The sequence below is a fragment of the Bos javanicus genome, chromosome 11 (genome assembly GCF_032452875.1).
Source record: "Bos javanicus breed banteng chromosome 11, ARS-OSU_banteng_1.0, whole genome shotgun sequence".
Taxonomy (NCBI): Eukaryota; Metazoa; Chordata; class Mammalia; order Artiodactyla; family Bovidae; genus Bos; species Bos javanicus.
This window is the reverse complement of record NC_083878.1, coordinates 9,385,625-9,401,812: the sequence shown is the minus strand read 5'-3', so window position 1 is coordinate 9,401,812 and position 16,188 is coordinate 9,385,625. Positions and strand designations below refer to the sequence as shown.

Genomic DNA, 16,188 nt, shown 5'->3' with positions numbered 1-16,188 from the left:
TTTTCAAATAAGTCAGTTCTTCACATTAGGTGGCCGAAATATTGGAGCTTCAGCTTCAGCATCAGTCCTTCCAATGAATATTCATGACTGATTTCCTTTAGAATTGACTGGTTGGATCTCCTTGCATTCCAAGGGACTCTCAAGAGTCTTCTTCAATACCACAGTTCAAAAGCATCAATTCTTCAGCGCTCAGCTTCCTTTATGGTCCAACTCTCACATCCATACATGACTACTGGAAAAACCTTAGCTTTGAGTAGACGGACCTTTGTTGACAAAGTAATGTCTCTGCTTTTTAATATGCTGTCTAGGTTGCTCATAGCTTCTCTTCCAAGGAACAAGCATCTTTTAATTCTATGTTTAATTAGAAGGAGGTATAAGGTGGACATTCTGGGGAGAGAGATTCCCTTCATTAGAACAGATACAAGGGTCTTCTGTCCACGCAGGCTGGTATATCATCTCTCCCATCCTGAAATGTGATGAAGGGGACAGGTATTCCACGTCCAGACACCTCTGCAGAAAACAGGCAAGCAAACCACAGCTCTCTGAAGCCCCCCGACGCTTCCTGTTTTCCCAGGCATGTTCGCCACGGTGGCTGGGATCTCTCAGCGTGCACCTGTTCGCTGGTCAGAGAATGTGATCGGAGCGGCCGTCTGCTTCCCGTATGTCGTTGCCCTGGACGACGAGTTCATCACCGTGCACAGCATGCTGGATCAGCAGCAAAAGCAGACCCTGCCCTTCAAGGAAGGCCACATCCTCCAGGATTTTGAAGGTACGAGTTTCCACCGAATCTTTAGGTCTTTTGTGGTGCTATTTCTTCACTAAATGCTATTAAGGAGCCACTGGGAACATGGCCTCTTGCTGAACACAGAAATTCCATGGGCGATGGTGATCCAGTCTTTGAGCTTCAGGGGCATGGAGATTAAAGGGAAAGAGGCATTAAAAAACAGCTACAGCATTTGAGAGCTTGACAGCAACAAATAAGGCCAGCTAGGAGAACAGAGTAGGAAGTATTTCCTAACCATACCAGGGAGGGCTTCCTGCAGGAGGTGGCATTTGAGCCAAACTTTTGAGGATGAGCTGGAGTCCGCCAAGCACGTATGGTATGAAGGAACCTTTAGGCAGAGAGAAAGGCACATGTGAGTCTGCACAGGAGGGAAGCCCAGGTCCCGGACTGTGTAGGTCATTCAGCATGACTGTGGTGCCCAGTATGTGAGAAGGGCAAGCAGGGGATGAGGCCTCAGCAGATCAGGGCAACCAGGGAGCGAACCACATGAGGCATCTATTGTGGCTCAGTGGTAAAGAAACCGCCTGCCAAGCAGGAGATGTGGCTTCCATCCCTGGGTCTGGAAGATCCCCTGGAGAAGGAAATGGCAACCCACTCCAGTGTTCTTGCCTGGGAAAGCCCATAGACAGAGGAGCCCAGTGGGCTCTAGTCCACAGGGTCTCAGAAGAGTCAGACATGACTTAGCAACTAAACCACAAGAACAACAATTTCATTGTGAGCATCTTCACATGTACTGAAAAGTTGAAAGAGAAGCAAAGTGGTTGCCCATCCCCTGTTCACCTGGATTTGGTACTGGTTCACTTTCAGCTGAGCTGTCTGGAAGTGTGTAGAAGAGATCGTGATACTGAATCCAGAGCCGTGCAGCAGGCATTTTCCCACATAACCCCAGAGCCCTTTCCACACCTCAGAAATGCGCTCTCAGCCCTGCCCCTGGCCAGATTTCCTGGCTTCCTAAGAACACCGCTTGTGAGGTTGCCTTGAAGCCAGGAGCTTATGTCTATCTGTGCAGTCATTGCCTTTGCCCCCAGGGCTCCCCGGACACTGCCCTTCCTGTGTTAGGTGCTAGGAACACAGCCTGCTGAGACTTGTCATCCCACGTGAGCGTGTCAGCATTCAGCTTGGGCTCCAACACGCACACGCACAGGAGAGGTTATTCACAACAATGTTATATCCTCCGTGGGCTGAGGGTGGAGGCCGCCCTGGGGGTCACCGGCACAGGGAGGCTGGTGACATACTACCCCAGGCGGGAACGTGGGAAGCCTCCTGGAAGGAGGACCCAACACGGAGCAGGGGCTGAATCTCCCAAGTGTGGGGGGATGATGCTGGGTGGCATGGAGACAGAGGACGCAGACAAGACCGCCAGGCAGGGAGCCGAGGAAGGGAGGTGCGGGGGCATCCGGCGGGAGAGACCAGGTGGTGGGCCTGGGCTGAAGGTGATAGATCCCAAGGAGTGGGGAGCAGAGGGAGCAGGAAGGTGTGGCTGACCCTGAACAACCTTCAGACAGAAAGACAAGGCCATTCCACTGCTTCCTGGGAACAGGCATTAATTTAGTTGAAACGCACCTCCAGAGAGAGCAGAACTCGCTCTCAATGCTTGGCAGGAGGAGTTCTCTTGGGCGCAGGTCTGACTCTCCTTTGGATTGTGCAGGACCTCATGGTGCCGAGGGTCAGGGTCTCTCATGGGATGGAGACCATAACCCTGGGACTCGGTGATCTTGACCATACAGGGCAAGTGTGAGATGTTAGCTTATGGTTCAGAATGTCACCTTGTAATCTTAGTTTCTTCTAAACTGACTAACCTGGAGAGAAAAGAATTTTGAACGGCTTTATTTGAAAAAGTGAAAGTGTTAGTTGCTCAGTCATGTCCAGCACTTTTGTGATCCATGGACTGTAGCCCACCAGGCTCCTCTCTCCATGGCATTTGCCAGGCAAGAGCACTGGCATGGGTGCCATGACTTCCTCCAGGGGATCTTCCAGACCGAGGGATCAAACCCAGGTCTCCCGCTTTGCACACAGATTCTTTTCCATCTGAGCCACCAGGGAAGCCCCAGCCTTATATGAGGAGTAGCATAATTCTTATTGCTCATTTTCTGTGACGGAGCTCTACAGACTCATTTGGATCTATTCAACTGGCTTTAAATTTATCAGCATCATAGAATAAAAAAAGGCAAAGCATCTTTATGTCTTATACTTCAAAAATGTAGTGTTAAGAGTTTGCCTTTTTCTTATGATGGAAAGAAGATAAGAGAAGCGTTAATTTCTGATTGCCGTGGCGATTCTGTGTTGGGAGAACTGTGATGACATTGTTCAGAGTCAGCTATCGCTCCTGTGTGGGGTGAAAGCGGGGTGTTTTCTTGCCAGCACAGTGTCCGTTTCCTCTCCAACCTGTTCCATTTCTTCCCAGGAAGAGTGATCGTTGCCACGAGTAAAGGTGTTTACATCTTGGTTCCGCTACCTCTGGAAAAACAAATACAGGACCTGTTAGCCAGCCACCGAGTGGAGGAGGCTCTAGTTCTAGCGAAAGGCGCTCGGAGGAACATCCCAAAGGAAAAATTTCAGGTTTGTAGTCAGCTAGCCATGTGGAAGCGTGCCTCCAAGCTGCTGATTAGAAAATGTTCGGATCTAAGGGCGCCGGGCCCTGCAGACCACTTTGTGTCTGTCACTCAAATTCTCTGTGCGTCCACGTCGTACAGATAAGGACGCAGGCTGCGGGAGCGGGTCGCGATGTCGGCAGAGGCCAAGCCAGGATCTGAGCCTCTGACATGATCCCCATGCTTAATACACCACATTGCATTTCCAATCGCGTTCCTCCAGAGTAGACTACGGGCACTGTGATTAGAAGTCAAGAGATCCCCAGCGTAATTGGTTTCCCAATGTAGAATTTGTATTTGTTGGGATGGGGTTTAATTTTTTAAGTTTCTACTATCTGTAGGAAAAGCTTTGTGAACCATACTCATAAATCGTCTAATATTGCCGGAATCCATCTAATTAATTTCCTTAGGAGAAAGCTTGTAATGCACTTAAGAAATGCTAGCTTTAATATCGTTGGTATGATCAATATAGTTGATGAAACAATCATGAATTATTCTCACATCTGATGAAATCAGGTTTTCTAAAATTTGCTTCTTGATTGGTTGCAAGGTGAGTTCAGGTCACACTATGTATTTGAGAATGATGACGACTGAACGACTTCACTTTCACTTTTTACTTTCATGCATTGGAGAAGGAAATGGCAACCCACTCCAGTGTTCTTGCCTGGAGAATCCCAGGGACGGGGGAGCCTGGTGGGCTGCCGTCTATGGGGTCGCACAGAGTCGGACACGACTGAAGTGACTCAGCAGCAAAGTGTAATATTGGTGCATGCACGCTTCTTACAAACATCTAAGTCACTCATGAAAGATTCTCATGAAGTCAGAGTGATCCCCCTCTTGTTACCTGCTGGCCAGATTTTCAAGACGATATGGTTTGTGGGATGAAGCTGTGCTTTCTGGCCTCCGTGGCTTTTTGCAGCAGAAGGTAGACTAAAGGTGGAAAAAGTCAGGACCTGTCATTTATGGTCACAGGATAAATATTGATAAACTTTTCATCTTTATTCCTTATTTTAAAAAGTTTTATTTAAGTATAATTGATTTACAGTGTTGTGTTAATTACTGTTGTACAGCAGAGTGACTCAGTTATAAATATATATACATTCTTATTCATATTCTTTTCCATTATTGTTATTGCAGGATTTTGACTGTAGTTCCCAGGTTGCGCTAATGGTAAAGAACCTGCCTGTCAATGCAGAAGACCGAAGAGGTGTGGGTTCGATCCCTGGGTCTGGAAGATCCTCTGGAGAAGGAAATGGCAACCCACTCCAGTATTCTTGCCTAGAGAATCCCACGGACAGAGAGAGGAGCCTGGTGGGCTACAGTCCATGGGGTCGCAAAGACCTGGACATGACTGAGTGATTTAGCACACATGCACCCTGTGCTGTGCAGTAGGACCTTGTTTATCTATCCTGTATGCTGGCGTCTGCTAATCCCAGGCCTCCCCTCACCCCAGCCCTATTCCCTGTGTTTTTCAAGTGAGATGATCTGTGAACTTTCAGCAGGGGGCAGCAAAGCACAGAGAAGGAAGCTGTCAGTTCAGGGCGTGTTTCCGAGCTGAGAGCACCTGTTTCTGCCTAGTGCATCGCATCCTGGTGGGAAGGCCAGTGGGGTCTGGCAGCCTCTGCTCTCAGCTCCTCTCCCCCTGGGAGTGGCCTCAGGGGGACGGGTACATATCAGGATCCCCTCTTGGACACACCCAGGGACATACCTCAAATGGGTCTTAAAGAGGCTTTTTCTTAAAGAGGCTTCCTGTGTTGAATTTTTGCCTCCCCCTTGTTTTCCCACGAGCACCCGAACAGTGGGCACTGGCTAGTGTTGGCCCTTATCCTGCCCTCCTGTGTGATGTCCTTGTTGGGGTCTGTCCATCTGGCACACCCCTGTCTCCCCCAACCCCCTGTTGTTTTAGACTCCTATTTGGGCCCAGATATGCAGCCTCAATGACCTTGAACTTGGCCCTGGTTCTCGTGCCTGCATGACCACGGGGAGCCCTCCTCCCTTTTTGCTGGAATTGTGTTCACAGCCCCCTCCTGCATGTCTGCAGCCCATCCTCCACGCCACCGCCGAAGGAGCTTTCTGACGTGTCCACACCCCTGCTGTAGGTCCTACAGCAGGCACCTCCTGGCCAGGGTCAGGTCCACACCAGGCGGCCTTGGTGGCTGGGCCCTGCCCCATCCCCAGCCTCTGCTACCGCCTCTGCCCCCGTGTGACCAGGCCTGAGCCACCTGCCACCTGTGTGCTGGGCAGGCACTCCAGAAGCACGCTGAGAACAGGTCAGAAATAAGCAGCGTCACCGACCAAAGACGGGGGTGCTGGGTAAGACAGCTGCCTCTGGGCGTCCTGGGGAGTCTGGGCTGGCCTCCGCCCCTGCGCCATTGCTTTCTTCCCTTGTTGTTTGTGCTGTTTTTTGTCAGTAGAGAAAACATCCATCATCCACCAAATACAGGGTTTTTGGTTTTTTAGATTTTTTTTTTTAATGTGGGCCATTTTAAAAATCTTTATTGAATTTGTTACAGTATTGTTTCTGATTTTTGATTTGGTTTTTTGCCTGCAAAGCTTGTGGGATCTTAGTTCCCCAACCAAGGATCGAACCCACACCCCTTGGCTTGGAAGGCAGTCTTAACCACTGGACCACCAGGGAAGTCCCCTAAAATACAGTTTCTATACTGTGCTTACATATGTCTCTTCTCTGAATCTGCCCCATCCTCCAGGCAGCACTGACTCCTCTGAGCTCCCACGGTTATCCCTGTTAACCTATAACACACGGCCATTTACTCCCCAGCTCCAGCTCGCTCCTCCCCCAGTCCTGGGCAGACACTCGCCTCCATTTCCCTTGGCCCCTGCTCGCGCCTGGGGCTGAACAACAAGGAATGAGTGATGGTTGATTCAGAGCTTTGAACTGGTCTTCAAACAGCTAGTCTCTGTGGATCGGGGAGCAGAAGAGTTTTGGTTTAAAATAGAACTATGAGAGGAAAAGAAGACAGTACTGACAAAAAGGTTCAGAGATAATGTCTCATTCATATTAATGTGTTTTTAAGGGTTGACTGTGACTCTTACAAGGATTAGGGATGTTAGTTATTTTAACTTTAGGAGGCTTGCAACCAAATGCTAGACCCTGGGCTCAGGAAAACCAGAAAGTGGCAAGGGAGAGAGACCAGAAGTTGAGGGGACTGGCTTTTCACAGTTCGCCTTTCTCTCCATTAAAGCGAGTGTTGGTTTTGCTTCACTGAGTTCTGAACTAGGGAGGGATTTAAGGAGAAGTTTAACTGTGGGACTCGGATTAAAGGAATATTCCTTCCAGAGATCCAAAAGGTGAGAAGGCTTAGATCTTTAAGAAGCCAAGCTTTAATTATATTAAGGTTTGGGATGCTGTAAAGACAGAGGCAGTGAGCGGATATTTACAGATGTAGGTGTGTGTCTTATGGAAAGCTTGCTTGATGTGTATCACGTAGTATGGATAGTGTCATATTTAAGCTTGGGCTTTGATACCTGTTCTTTTTTTTTTTTCCCATTTCATCTAAAATTATTTCACTGTGTGTCTTCAAAAGACAAGAAAGCCCCCCTTTGAAACATACGTGTCACATACACCTCCGAAATAAACACTGATGCCTTCCTAGGCTGGGGTGTCCCATCTGCCTGAGTGTCCCCAGTTGTCCTGTAAATGTTTGCATCTTGCATCCTTTTAATCCTGGAGGGAAATCCTGCTAGGGCTGCACCAAAAGATTTCTCTGTTTCAGAGTCATGGGGCGCAGTTCTCTGAGCTGGTCTGCCACCTACTCTTTCCTGTAGATACTTCAGTTCAGTTCAGTTCAGTCGCTCAGTTGTGTCTGACTCTTTGCGGCCCCATGAATCGCAGCACGCCAGGCCTCTCTGTCCATCACCAATTCCCGGAGTTCACTCAGACTCATGTCCATCGAGTCAGTGATGCCATCCAGCCATCTCATCCTCTGTCGTCCCCTTCTCCTCCTGCCCCCAATCCCTCCCAGCATCAGAGTCTTTTCCAATGAGTCAACTCTTCACATGAGGTGGCCAAAGTACTGGAGTTTCAACTTTAGCATCATTCCTTCCAAAGAAATCCCAGGGCTGATCTCCTTCAGAATGGACTGGTTGGATCTCCTTGCAGTCCAAGGGACTCTCAAGAGTCTTCTCCAACACCACAGTTCAAAAGCATCGATTCTTTGGCGCTCAGCCTTCTTCACAGTCCAACTCTCACATCCATACATGACCACTGGAAAAACCATAGCCTTGACTAGACGGACCTTTGTTGGCAAAGTAATGTCTCTGCTTTTGAATATGCTGTCTAGGTTGGTCATAACTTTCCTTCCAAGGAGTAAGCATCTTTTAATTTCATGGCGGCAGTCACCATCTGCGGTGATTTTGGAGCCCAAAAAATAAAGTCTGACAGTTTCCACTGTTTCCCCATCTATTTCCCATGAAGTGATGGGACCAGATGCCATGATCTTTGTTTTCTGAATGTTGAGCTTTAAGCCAACTTTTCCACTCTCCTCTTTCACTTTCATCAAGAGGCTTTTTAGTTCCTCTTCACTTTCTGCCATAAGGGTGGTGTCATCTGCATATCTGAGGTTATTGATATTTCTCCCAGCAATCTTGATTCCAGCTTGTGCTTCTTCCAGCCCAGCATTTCTCATGATGTACTCTGCATATAAGTTAAATAAGCAGGGTGACAATATACAGCCTTGATGTACTCCTTTTCCTATTTGGAACCAGTCTATTGTTCCATGTCCAGTTCTACCTGTTGCTTCCTGACCTGCTTACAGGTTTCTCAAGAGGCAGGTCTGGTGGTCAGGTATTCCCATCTCTTTCAGAATTTTCCACAGTTTATTGTGATTCACACAGTCAAAGGCTTTGGCATAGTCAATAAAGCAGAAATAGATGTTTGTCTTGCTTTTTCGATGATCCAGTGGATGTTGGCAATTTGATCTCTGGTTCCTCTGCCTTTTCTAAAACCAGCTTGAACATCTGGAAGTTCACGGTTCACATAGCGTTAAAGCCTGACTTGGAGAATTTTGAGCATTACTTTACTAGCGTGTGAGATGAGTGCAATTGTGTGGTAGTTTGAGCATTCTTTGGCACTGCCTTTCTTTGGGATTGGAATGAAAACTTTTTCAGAGTTTTTTCAGAGATCTTTTCCAGTCCTGTGGCCACTGCTGAGTTTTCCAAATTTGCTGGCATATTGAGCACTTTCACAGCATCATCTTTCAAGATTTGAAATAGCTCAACTGGAATTCTATCACCTCCACTAGCTTTGTTCGTAGTGATGCTTTCTAAGGCCCACTTGACTTCACATTCCAGGATGTCTGGCTCTAAGTGAGTGATCACACCATCGTGATTATTTTGGTCGTGAAGATCTTTTTTGTACAATTCTTCTGTGTATTCTTACCACCTCTTCTTAATATCTTCTGCTTCTGTTAGGTCCATACCATTTCTGTCCTTTATTGAGCCCATCTTTGCATGAAATGTTCCCTTGATATCTCTAATTTTCTTGAAGAGATCTCTAGTCTTTCCCATTCTGTTGTTTTCTTCTATTTCTTTGCATTGATCACTGGGGAAGGCTTTCTTATCTCTTCTTGCTATTCTTTGGAACTCTACATTCAGATGCTTATATCTTTCCTTTTCTCCTTTGCTTTTCGCTTCTCTTCTTTTCCCAGCTATTTGTAAGGCCTCCTCAGACAGCCATTTTGCTTTTTTGCATTTCTTTTCCATGGGGATCATCTTGATCCCTGTCTCCTGTACAGTGTCATGAACCTCCATCCATAGTTCATCAGGCACTCTGTCTATCAGATCTAGTCCCTTAAATCTATTTCTCACTTCTACTGTATAATCGTAAGGGATTTGATTTAGGTCATACCTGAATGGTCTAGTGGTTTTCCCTACTTTCTTCAATTTAAGTCTGAATTTGGCAATAAGGAGTTCATGATCTGAGCCACAGTCAGCTCCTGGACTTTTGTTGTATAAAGATTGCTCTATTTATTTATTTTTGGCCATGCTGGGTCTTTGTTGCTGTGCATGGGCTTTCTCTAGTCCGCCAAGCAGGGGATGCTCTCTAGCTGGGGTGTGCAGGCTTCTCATTGCCGTGGTTTCTCCTGTGGAGCACTGGCTCCAGGCGTGCGGGCTTCAGTAGTTGTGGTTCCCTGGCTTCTGAGCTCAAGCTCAGTAGCTGTGGCACACGGACTTAGTTGCTTTGCCGCATGTGGGGTCTTAGCTCGCTGACCAGGGATCCAACCCACGTGCCCTGCATGGCAAGGTGGCTTCTTAACCACTGGACCACCAGGGGGGTCCTCAAAGTGGAGTTTCATAAAAACTGATCAGGTCAGTAGGTGATTACAAAACAGCAGGTACCATGCCAGGATGTGAGGATGCTAAGGTGAATCGTGGAGTGGCTTCAAGGAACTGATAGCTGCTTGAGCAGCAGGGTGTTCTGGAAGGGGGAGGGATCTAAACGTGACTGGAGTCTTCAGTTGTGAGGAGGTGCAGGCGTGAGCTGAGGTGCTGGAGCCAGGGAGGACACAGCAGAGACGGCTCCACAGAGCCTTTCAGACAAAGGTGGACACACCTCACAGCTGATCAGCCGGGCAGTGACAGGGTCGCGGTGGAATTGAAGACGCCACAGGGCATCTTATTTTTTCTTTTGAATTTTTGATTTTGTATTGGAGAATCGCTGACGAACAACAGGGTGATAGTTTCAGGTGAACGAGGAAGGGACTCAGGGCATCTTCCTTGAGTGTGCTGCTATTCCTGGGAGTTTCCAGAACCAGGGGCTCCACAGTCCAAGAAATCTGGGTAGGACCAGATGAGACAAAGATAAGCGGCGCTTGTACTGCAGGAATCCTCAGACTGACTTGTGGGCGTGGCTGTGCATCACCAGTGGGGGAGGGGACGGAAGGCGCAGCATCTCCCCAGCTTCAGCAGGAAAGCCTGCTTATTGGTCTATCCTTAAATGAGATGGACCCCGTGCTCTGAGGGATGCTCAGAAATGCCGCTGTGAAGAGAGTTCCGCAAGAGTGAAGAGGGATGGGCAGCTTCTAGGCTGCCGAGAACACTGGCCTTGTTGACATCCATCTGAGCACTCGAGGTAGCAGCGATCAAGAAAGCCAGGGAGGGTGGGAGGAGGAATACGGACCAGTGGGAAAAAGTGAAAGTGTTTGTCACTCAGTCGTGTCCGACTCTTTGTGACCCCATGGACTGTAGCCCATCAGGCTACCCTGACCATGGGATTCTCCAGCAAGAATACTGAGTGGGTTGCCATTCCCTTCTCCAGGGGATCCTCCCAACTCAGGGATCAAACCTGTGTCTCCTACTCTGCAGGTGGATGCTTTACCACAGAGCCACCAGGGAAGCCCAAAGTATGTTAGGGTCTCTTTGTGATACAGACCAGGATGGATGGGAAATCATGAAGAAGAAGGAGCAATGATGATTCAGAGAACAACTTGATCTTGGGAACAAGGGGTGGATTGACATATATGTGTGTGTACTAACATGTTGAGAATAGTTTCGAATAAACCTTGTTTCTTCCTTACCATATAACTTCAGGATTCCCTGTAATAATTAACGTGTAGTCTGGGTTGTGACCAGGACCTCAGTTTCCCTCCCTTGGTGAGTGACTCCAGCTGGTCTGAGCGACGCCGCCTGTGTCCCCTGCAGGTCATGTACCGGCGGATCCTGCTGCAGGCGGGCTTCATACAGTTTGCACAGCTCCAGTTCCTGGAGGCTAAAGAACTCTTCAGGTAACTCGAGGAGTTGGCAGCGAGCCCTCCTGTGTCCCTGCGGTTGGGTCTGCGGTTGGACCTCCGTCGTCACTGGAATGCTGTGACGGGAGAGTCGCGTAGCTGCAGTGCTCTGGGAGGAGTGGGGAGGCCCCCGCCCCCCTTAGCCCAGGGGTCACTGTCGTGTGTCTTCAGGGTGGGGCTGATGAGAGGCGTACAGAGTGGTCCTCGGAGAGAGGAGACGGCAGTTCTAAAGAGTGCATGTGATGACCTGTGGATTCCCTGAGGGCTTGGTTTCCCTTTGCTCCAGAGATTTTAACTAAAGGCTGTGAGTCTAGAGAGAGAGCAGGTGGATTTATGAGAACTGTTCTTGTTCTAGAGACACTGTGAACCATGTGCTCCTGACTCAGTGTCTTAGGAAGCCATGGTCCCTTCTGTATTTCATGAATCCTGCACATGGGGGCCCTCCCACCACCCCCACTCCCTACATGGCCCAGCACCCCATCCCCAGCAGCCCTTCTTCTGGTGGGGGGGAGCAAGAGGGGGTGGTCAGGTGTGTGCTCTGGGGTCAGCAGCTGTTTATGTTCGCTCAGCACTCATGCGGAAGATCAAATTGCACCTGCTATGATAGTCCTTAAATGTCCCACGAAGGTGTGGTCTGTAGAGTAAGTTTTCTAAATGTCCAAGTAGAACAGACTTTGTGCGCTTCCAAGCCGTGGAGGAGGAGGTGTGCACAGAGCCTCGGAATCCGCCTTTGGTCAGAGGTGCAGTGCCACTGCCGTTCCTTCCTGCCCGGGCTTGCAGGGACCATGGCCCCCCTCAGCCCTAGGGGTGTGATGTCCTCGGCAGCCGAGCCCCCTGTTCCATTGTGGGGCCTGAGGTTGGCGGAGCGTGGTGCTGGGCTCTGCGGGCAGTGGTGGGGTCCACTCCCGGTTGGCTTGCACCCTTCTCTCTATGCCTCACAAACTCCGCCCCTGTGATTGCAGGAGCGGCCAACTCGACGTGCGGGAGCTCATCTCCCTGTACCCGCTCCTGCTGCCCACGTCCTCCTCGTTCACCCGCTCCCACCCGCCCCTGCACGAGTTTGCAGACCTCAACCAGCTGACACAGGGTGACCAGGACAAGGTGGCCAAATGCAAGCGCTTCCTCATGAGTTACCTGAACGAGGTCCGCAGCACAGAGGTGGCCAACGGCTACAAGGAGGACATCGACACAGCCCTGCTCAAGCTGTATGCCGAGGCCGACCACGACAGCCTGCTGGACCTGCTGGTCACTGAGAACTTTTGTCTGCTGCCTGACAGCGCTGCCTGGCTGGAGAAGCACAAAAAGTGAGTGTCTTTCCATCCCCACTCCAGATGCTCCCCAGGGGCTCCCCGCCTGGCCCTTCCCTGCCCCCTACCTTCAGATGCTGTTGTGCTACTAATGAACCAGAGCGACTTCTGAGTCCCACACCTTCCTCCAGGGACCACCTGTCACCCTTGGGTTCGTCAGCCCCATCACGGTCTGCAGACCAGACGAAGGGGTCTCAGAGACCACTCAGCTCCCATGTCAATCACTCAGATGGGTCCATCTCTAGGCGACCTCATGGACTGTAGCCCGCCAGGCTCCTCTGTCCATGGGATTTCCCAGACAAGAATACTGGAGTGGGTTGCCATTCCCTTCTCCAGGGGATCTTCCTGACCCAGGGACTGAACCCGCATCTCCTGCACTGCAGGCAGATTCTTCACCGTCCGAGCCACCAGGAAAGCCCCTCCACACTAACTCGTTAATGACAGAACATGCCGTCATGGGCCTTGTGAGTCAGCGCATCGTCCTGTCTTTTCCATGTTCCTTCTCGATGGGATCGGCCTGTGCTAGCTGCCACATGTGTGTTGGTAAAATGATAGCTCACTTCAGCCACTGATGACCAGGTTGAGAGGCAGATACCTGGATAAGTAGATAGAAAGGCAGGCTTCCTGATCCTGTGGGCGAAAGGGATCAAACTCTGCCTTCATTACAGGCATGAGCTGGTCAGCACCCATCCCCTTGCTGACTGACCGCCGGGTACCATGCAGGCCTGTCTGCAGTGATGACCCGACTAGACCAGCTTCATCCTGGGGGCAGGGGTCTAAGCCTTCCGGGCCTGGGCTGGGGGTTTCTTTAAAAATGAGGGGTGTTGGGTGCTCCCTGTAAGATCCTCTGTCCGTGACCTTTGTTAAGCATGTGACGTGGCCGAGGTGCTCGTCAAATCCTGAGGGGACAGGGGCTCACAACCCAAACCCCATTCAGATGCAGGGCATCACGGGCTGGTGACTGGTCTCCACGCAGGCGGTGTCTTCTTTGGCCGTTTCCCTGAGTTTCCAGAATGCACTGTGGAGCAGAGTGATTCATGAAGGAACCAGACAATGCCCTGCCCTCTGGTGGCAGCGACGCTGCGACTTGGGACGGGAGGGTCCGGCGAGTCAGTGTAACTCTCTAAAATCTCCCTAGAGAAGAGAAGGGTTCCAGGGGATAGTGTAGTGTCTTTGCTCTTTGAGGGGAGAAGTCTGACAGTCCCTGAGGCAGCTTGCCGGGAGAGGAGGGGGACCAGGAGGGGACACCCCTAAGAGCTGGGGAGGTGGGAACAGCTCTCGATCCAGGCAGTTCTGTGTTGTCACTGATCCTGTCCACTTAGAAATGAGAACACAAGGGCCACAGAGGGTGAGCTGCTTGCTCAGGGTCATACAGTCCATGAGTGATGAAGCCTGAATTGAAACTCAGGGCCCAGGACTGTGGGTGCCCCCCTGCCCCTGCCACCCTGACTCTCCGTGACCTGTTCTCTGCCATGCCTGCATGCTGTTGGCCTTTCTTGCAGTTCAGAATCCCCCCTTCCAGAATAGCTCACACAGCCTCCCTTCCAAACAGTCTTAATTCCCCGTGATGATTTTAATGGTGCCCTCAAGAGATGGGAAATCATACTAGTATTGGAAGTAAATTGTAAAGCAATTCCCAATGCGAGTTTCCATCGTATAATTGTAGTTTTACTTTTCAGCTTATCTTAGATTTGAATATGGTCCTTTACGGAAGTTGATAGGGAATGCATTTTCATATGATACGTAAATAAACAGAGGTGGGGGTCTTTCTGCTGCTTGAAATGTGCTGCTGATCTGAGTTGAATAGAACACGCGGGGCTGGGGGAGGGCTGGGCATCGCTGTGGGGCTGCCGCCTGCAGTTTGTGGTCAGCAGAGGGTGCCCTGACCCTGTGCTTTCCTGCAGGTACTTTGCTCTGGGCCTGCTCTACCATTACAACCACCAAGATGCCGCTGCGGTTCAGGTGAGTTCAGAGGCTTCTAGGTGTTGCTGTAAAACCACGTTTAACTCTGAGTTACTTGAAAAAAAAAAATCACAGCTTGGTAGAGACCGCTCTTGCCTGATCATAGCCCTTGTTACAGAACAAGAGTGACACCTTTTTAGAAAATGAATCCCTGAGAAACAGCAGCCTGGGGTTTTCTTTTCTTTGCCTTTCCGTCTCTCTAAAGAACATTGTTAAGACTGAGTTTTTTTAAATGTGAGAAAAATAGGATTTCATACTGAGCCACGAGGCCTGCGACATCATTGCCTTATCAGAAATTGAGACTGTGAGTAGTAGTTTGTAATTTCTACCATTAATGACAGCAAGTTTTGTAGGCAACTGAGTTATCCATCATCTGCGACAAAACCAAAGCTGATTAAGGCCAGTCGCTTGCCCGTGGGACACCACTGGTCAGGGGGGAGCTGGGGTCTGAGCCAGTGCTCCGGGCCTTGGCAGGGGTTCTGTGCTCAGATGTCTCGGCCTGTCTCTTATGTCTTTTGTGAGCGGCTGGGAACACCAGCAGTGCTCACAAACTCATCAAACATACCTGCTTGCTTTGAGAAACTATCATGATAATGTGATTGTGGAATAGGTAAAAAAAAAATTTAAGAGCAGATTTGGGAGTCTAAGATAGCATTTTCATTTTTTTAAACACCAAGTTGTAAGAATTATGGTTTGCTTTAAATGTATTAATAACAGCAGAGCTGCATAGAGAGGAATTTATAAAACTGAAGTAATTAGGAATAAATCTCCATCTATGGCAGAATTTTTTTAATGACACATTTCAAGGATTGTGTGAGTAGTTGGGTTTAGGGAATTCAGCACTGAAGAAATTAGTAATATAGAAAATATTTGTACAGTGGTATCAAAATTGCAGCATTTACACTGCCCACCTGTTTCTTGGGCTTCTTTCTGGGAGTGTGGTTCAAAGGTCAGTGTGGACAGGTGGGTGAGGTCTGCGGCACAGGGATGATGCAAGACAGGCTCCCAGGCAGCACCCATCTCTTCCACCCCTCGTGATGCCAATTCATTCTGAGTCTCAAAGTAAGATTCCATCTTCACGGCAGGGAAGTGCCTGAGTGAAATAGCAAAGGCCTTTATTATGAGAATCTACCCTGAGCCTCGTGCCCACGGGGGTGGGAACACCAGGGCACAGGGTCACTGAAGTGTTAGAAAGCACATCTGAGTATGACAGCCCAAAAGGGGCTTCAAAATCAGGAATTCCTGTGATGGAGAAGGTGGAAACGCCTAGCTGATGGGTGCAGGTGAATTTCTTCTCTGTCCAAACACTGTCAATGATTATTTTATTTCAGGAAAAACATTTTATAATGCATCCACATCTCCCCATATTTTATATTTACTATTTGTGTTACTGAGATCTCACGAGAAAGAAAAGAAAGAGAACTTGATGCTTTATGTTCTTGATTTCTTAGGCCATGTTCTCTGTATTTTTTTCATCTATTAGAAAAAAATTAAGATGGACTTAAGCCTTTAAAGTTTGTGTTACCACTCTGAAATATATCAAGGCCAAGTAAGCACATGCACATCCTCTCTAAGCTAGTTCTAAGCTGTCTGTGTCCTTCCATCCCACCCGTCCCGGCTCCCCTTCTCCAGCTCTGGGTGAGCATCGTGAACGGGGACATTCAGGACTCCACACGATCAGACCTGTACGAGTACATCGTGGACTTCCTCACCTACAGCACTGACCCCGACCTCGTGTGGCGGCATGCCGACTGGGTCCTGCAGAGAAGTCAGGAGGTTTGTGCTTCAGCAATGCCTTT

At 49.3% G+C, this 16,188-nt stretch overlaps 1 protein-coding gene across 1 annotated transcript in view; it reads left to right on the top strand.

Annotated features, from left to right (window-relative positions):
* The window catches only part of TGFBRAP1 (transforming growth factor beta receptor associated protein 1), a 33,813-nt gene that overhangs the window by 9,612 nt on the left and 8,013 nt on the right, over positions 1-16,188 (top strand). The window contains exons 3-8 of the mRNA XM_061431807.1: positions 575-769; positions 3,189-3,343; positions 11,035-11,117; positions 12,083-12,424; positions 14,332-14,389; positions 16,022-16,165. Coding sequence (XP_061287791.1) covers positions 575-769; positions 3,189-3,343; positions 11,035-11,117; positions 12,083-12,424; positions 14,332-14,389; positions 16,022-16,165 — 977 coding nt within the window. The remainder of the gene's footprint in view (positions 1-574; positions 770-3,188; positions 3,344-11,034; positions 11,118-12,082; positions 12,425-14,331; positions 14,390-16,021; positions 16,166-16,188) is intronic.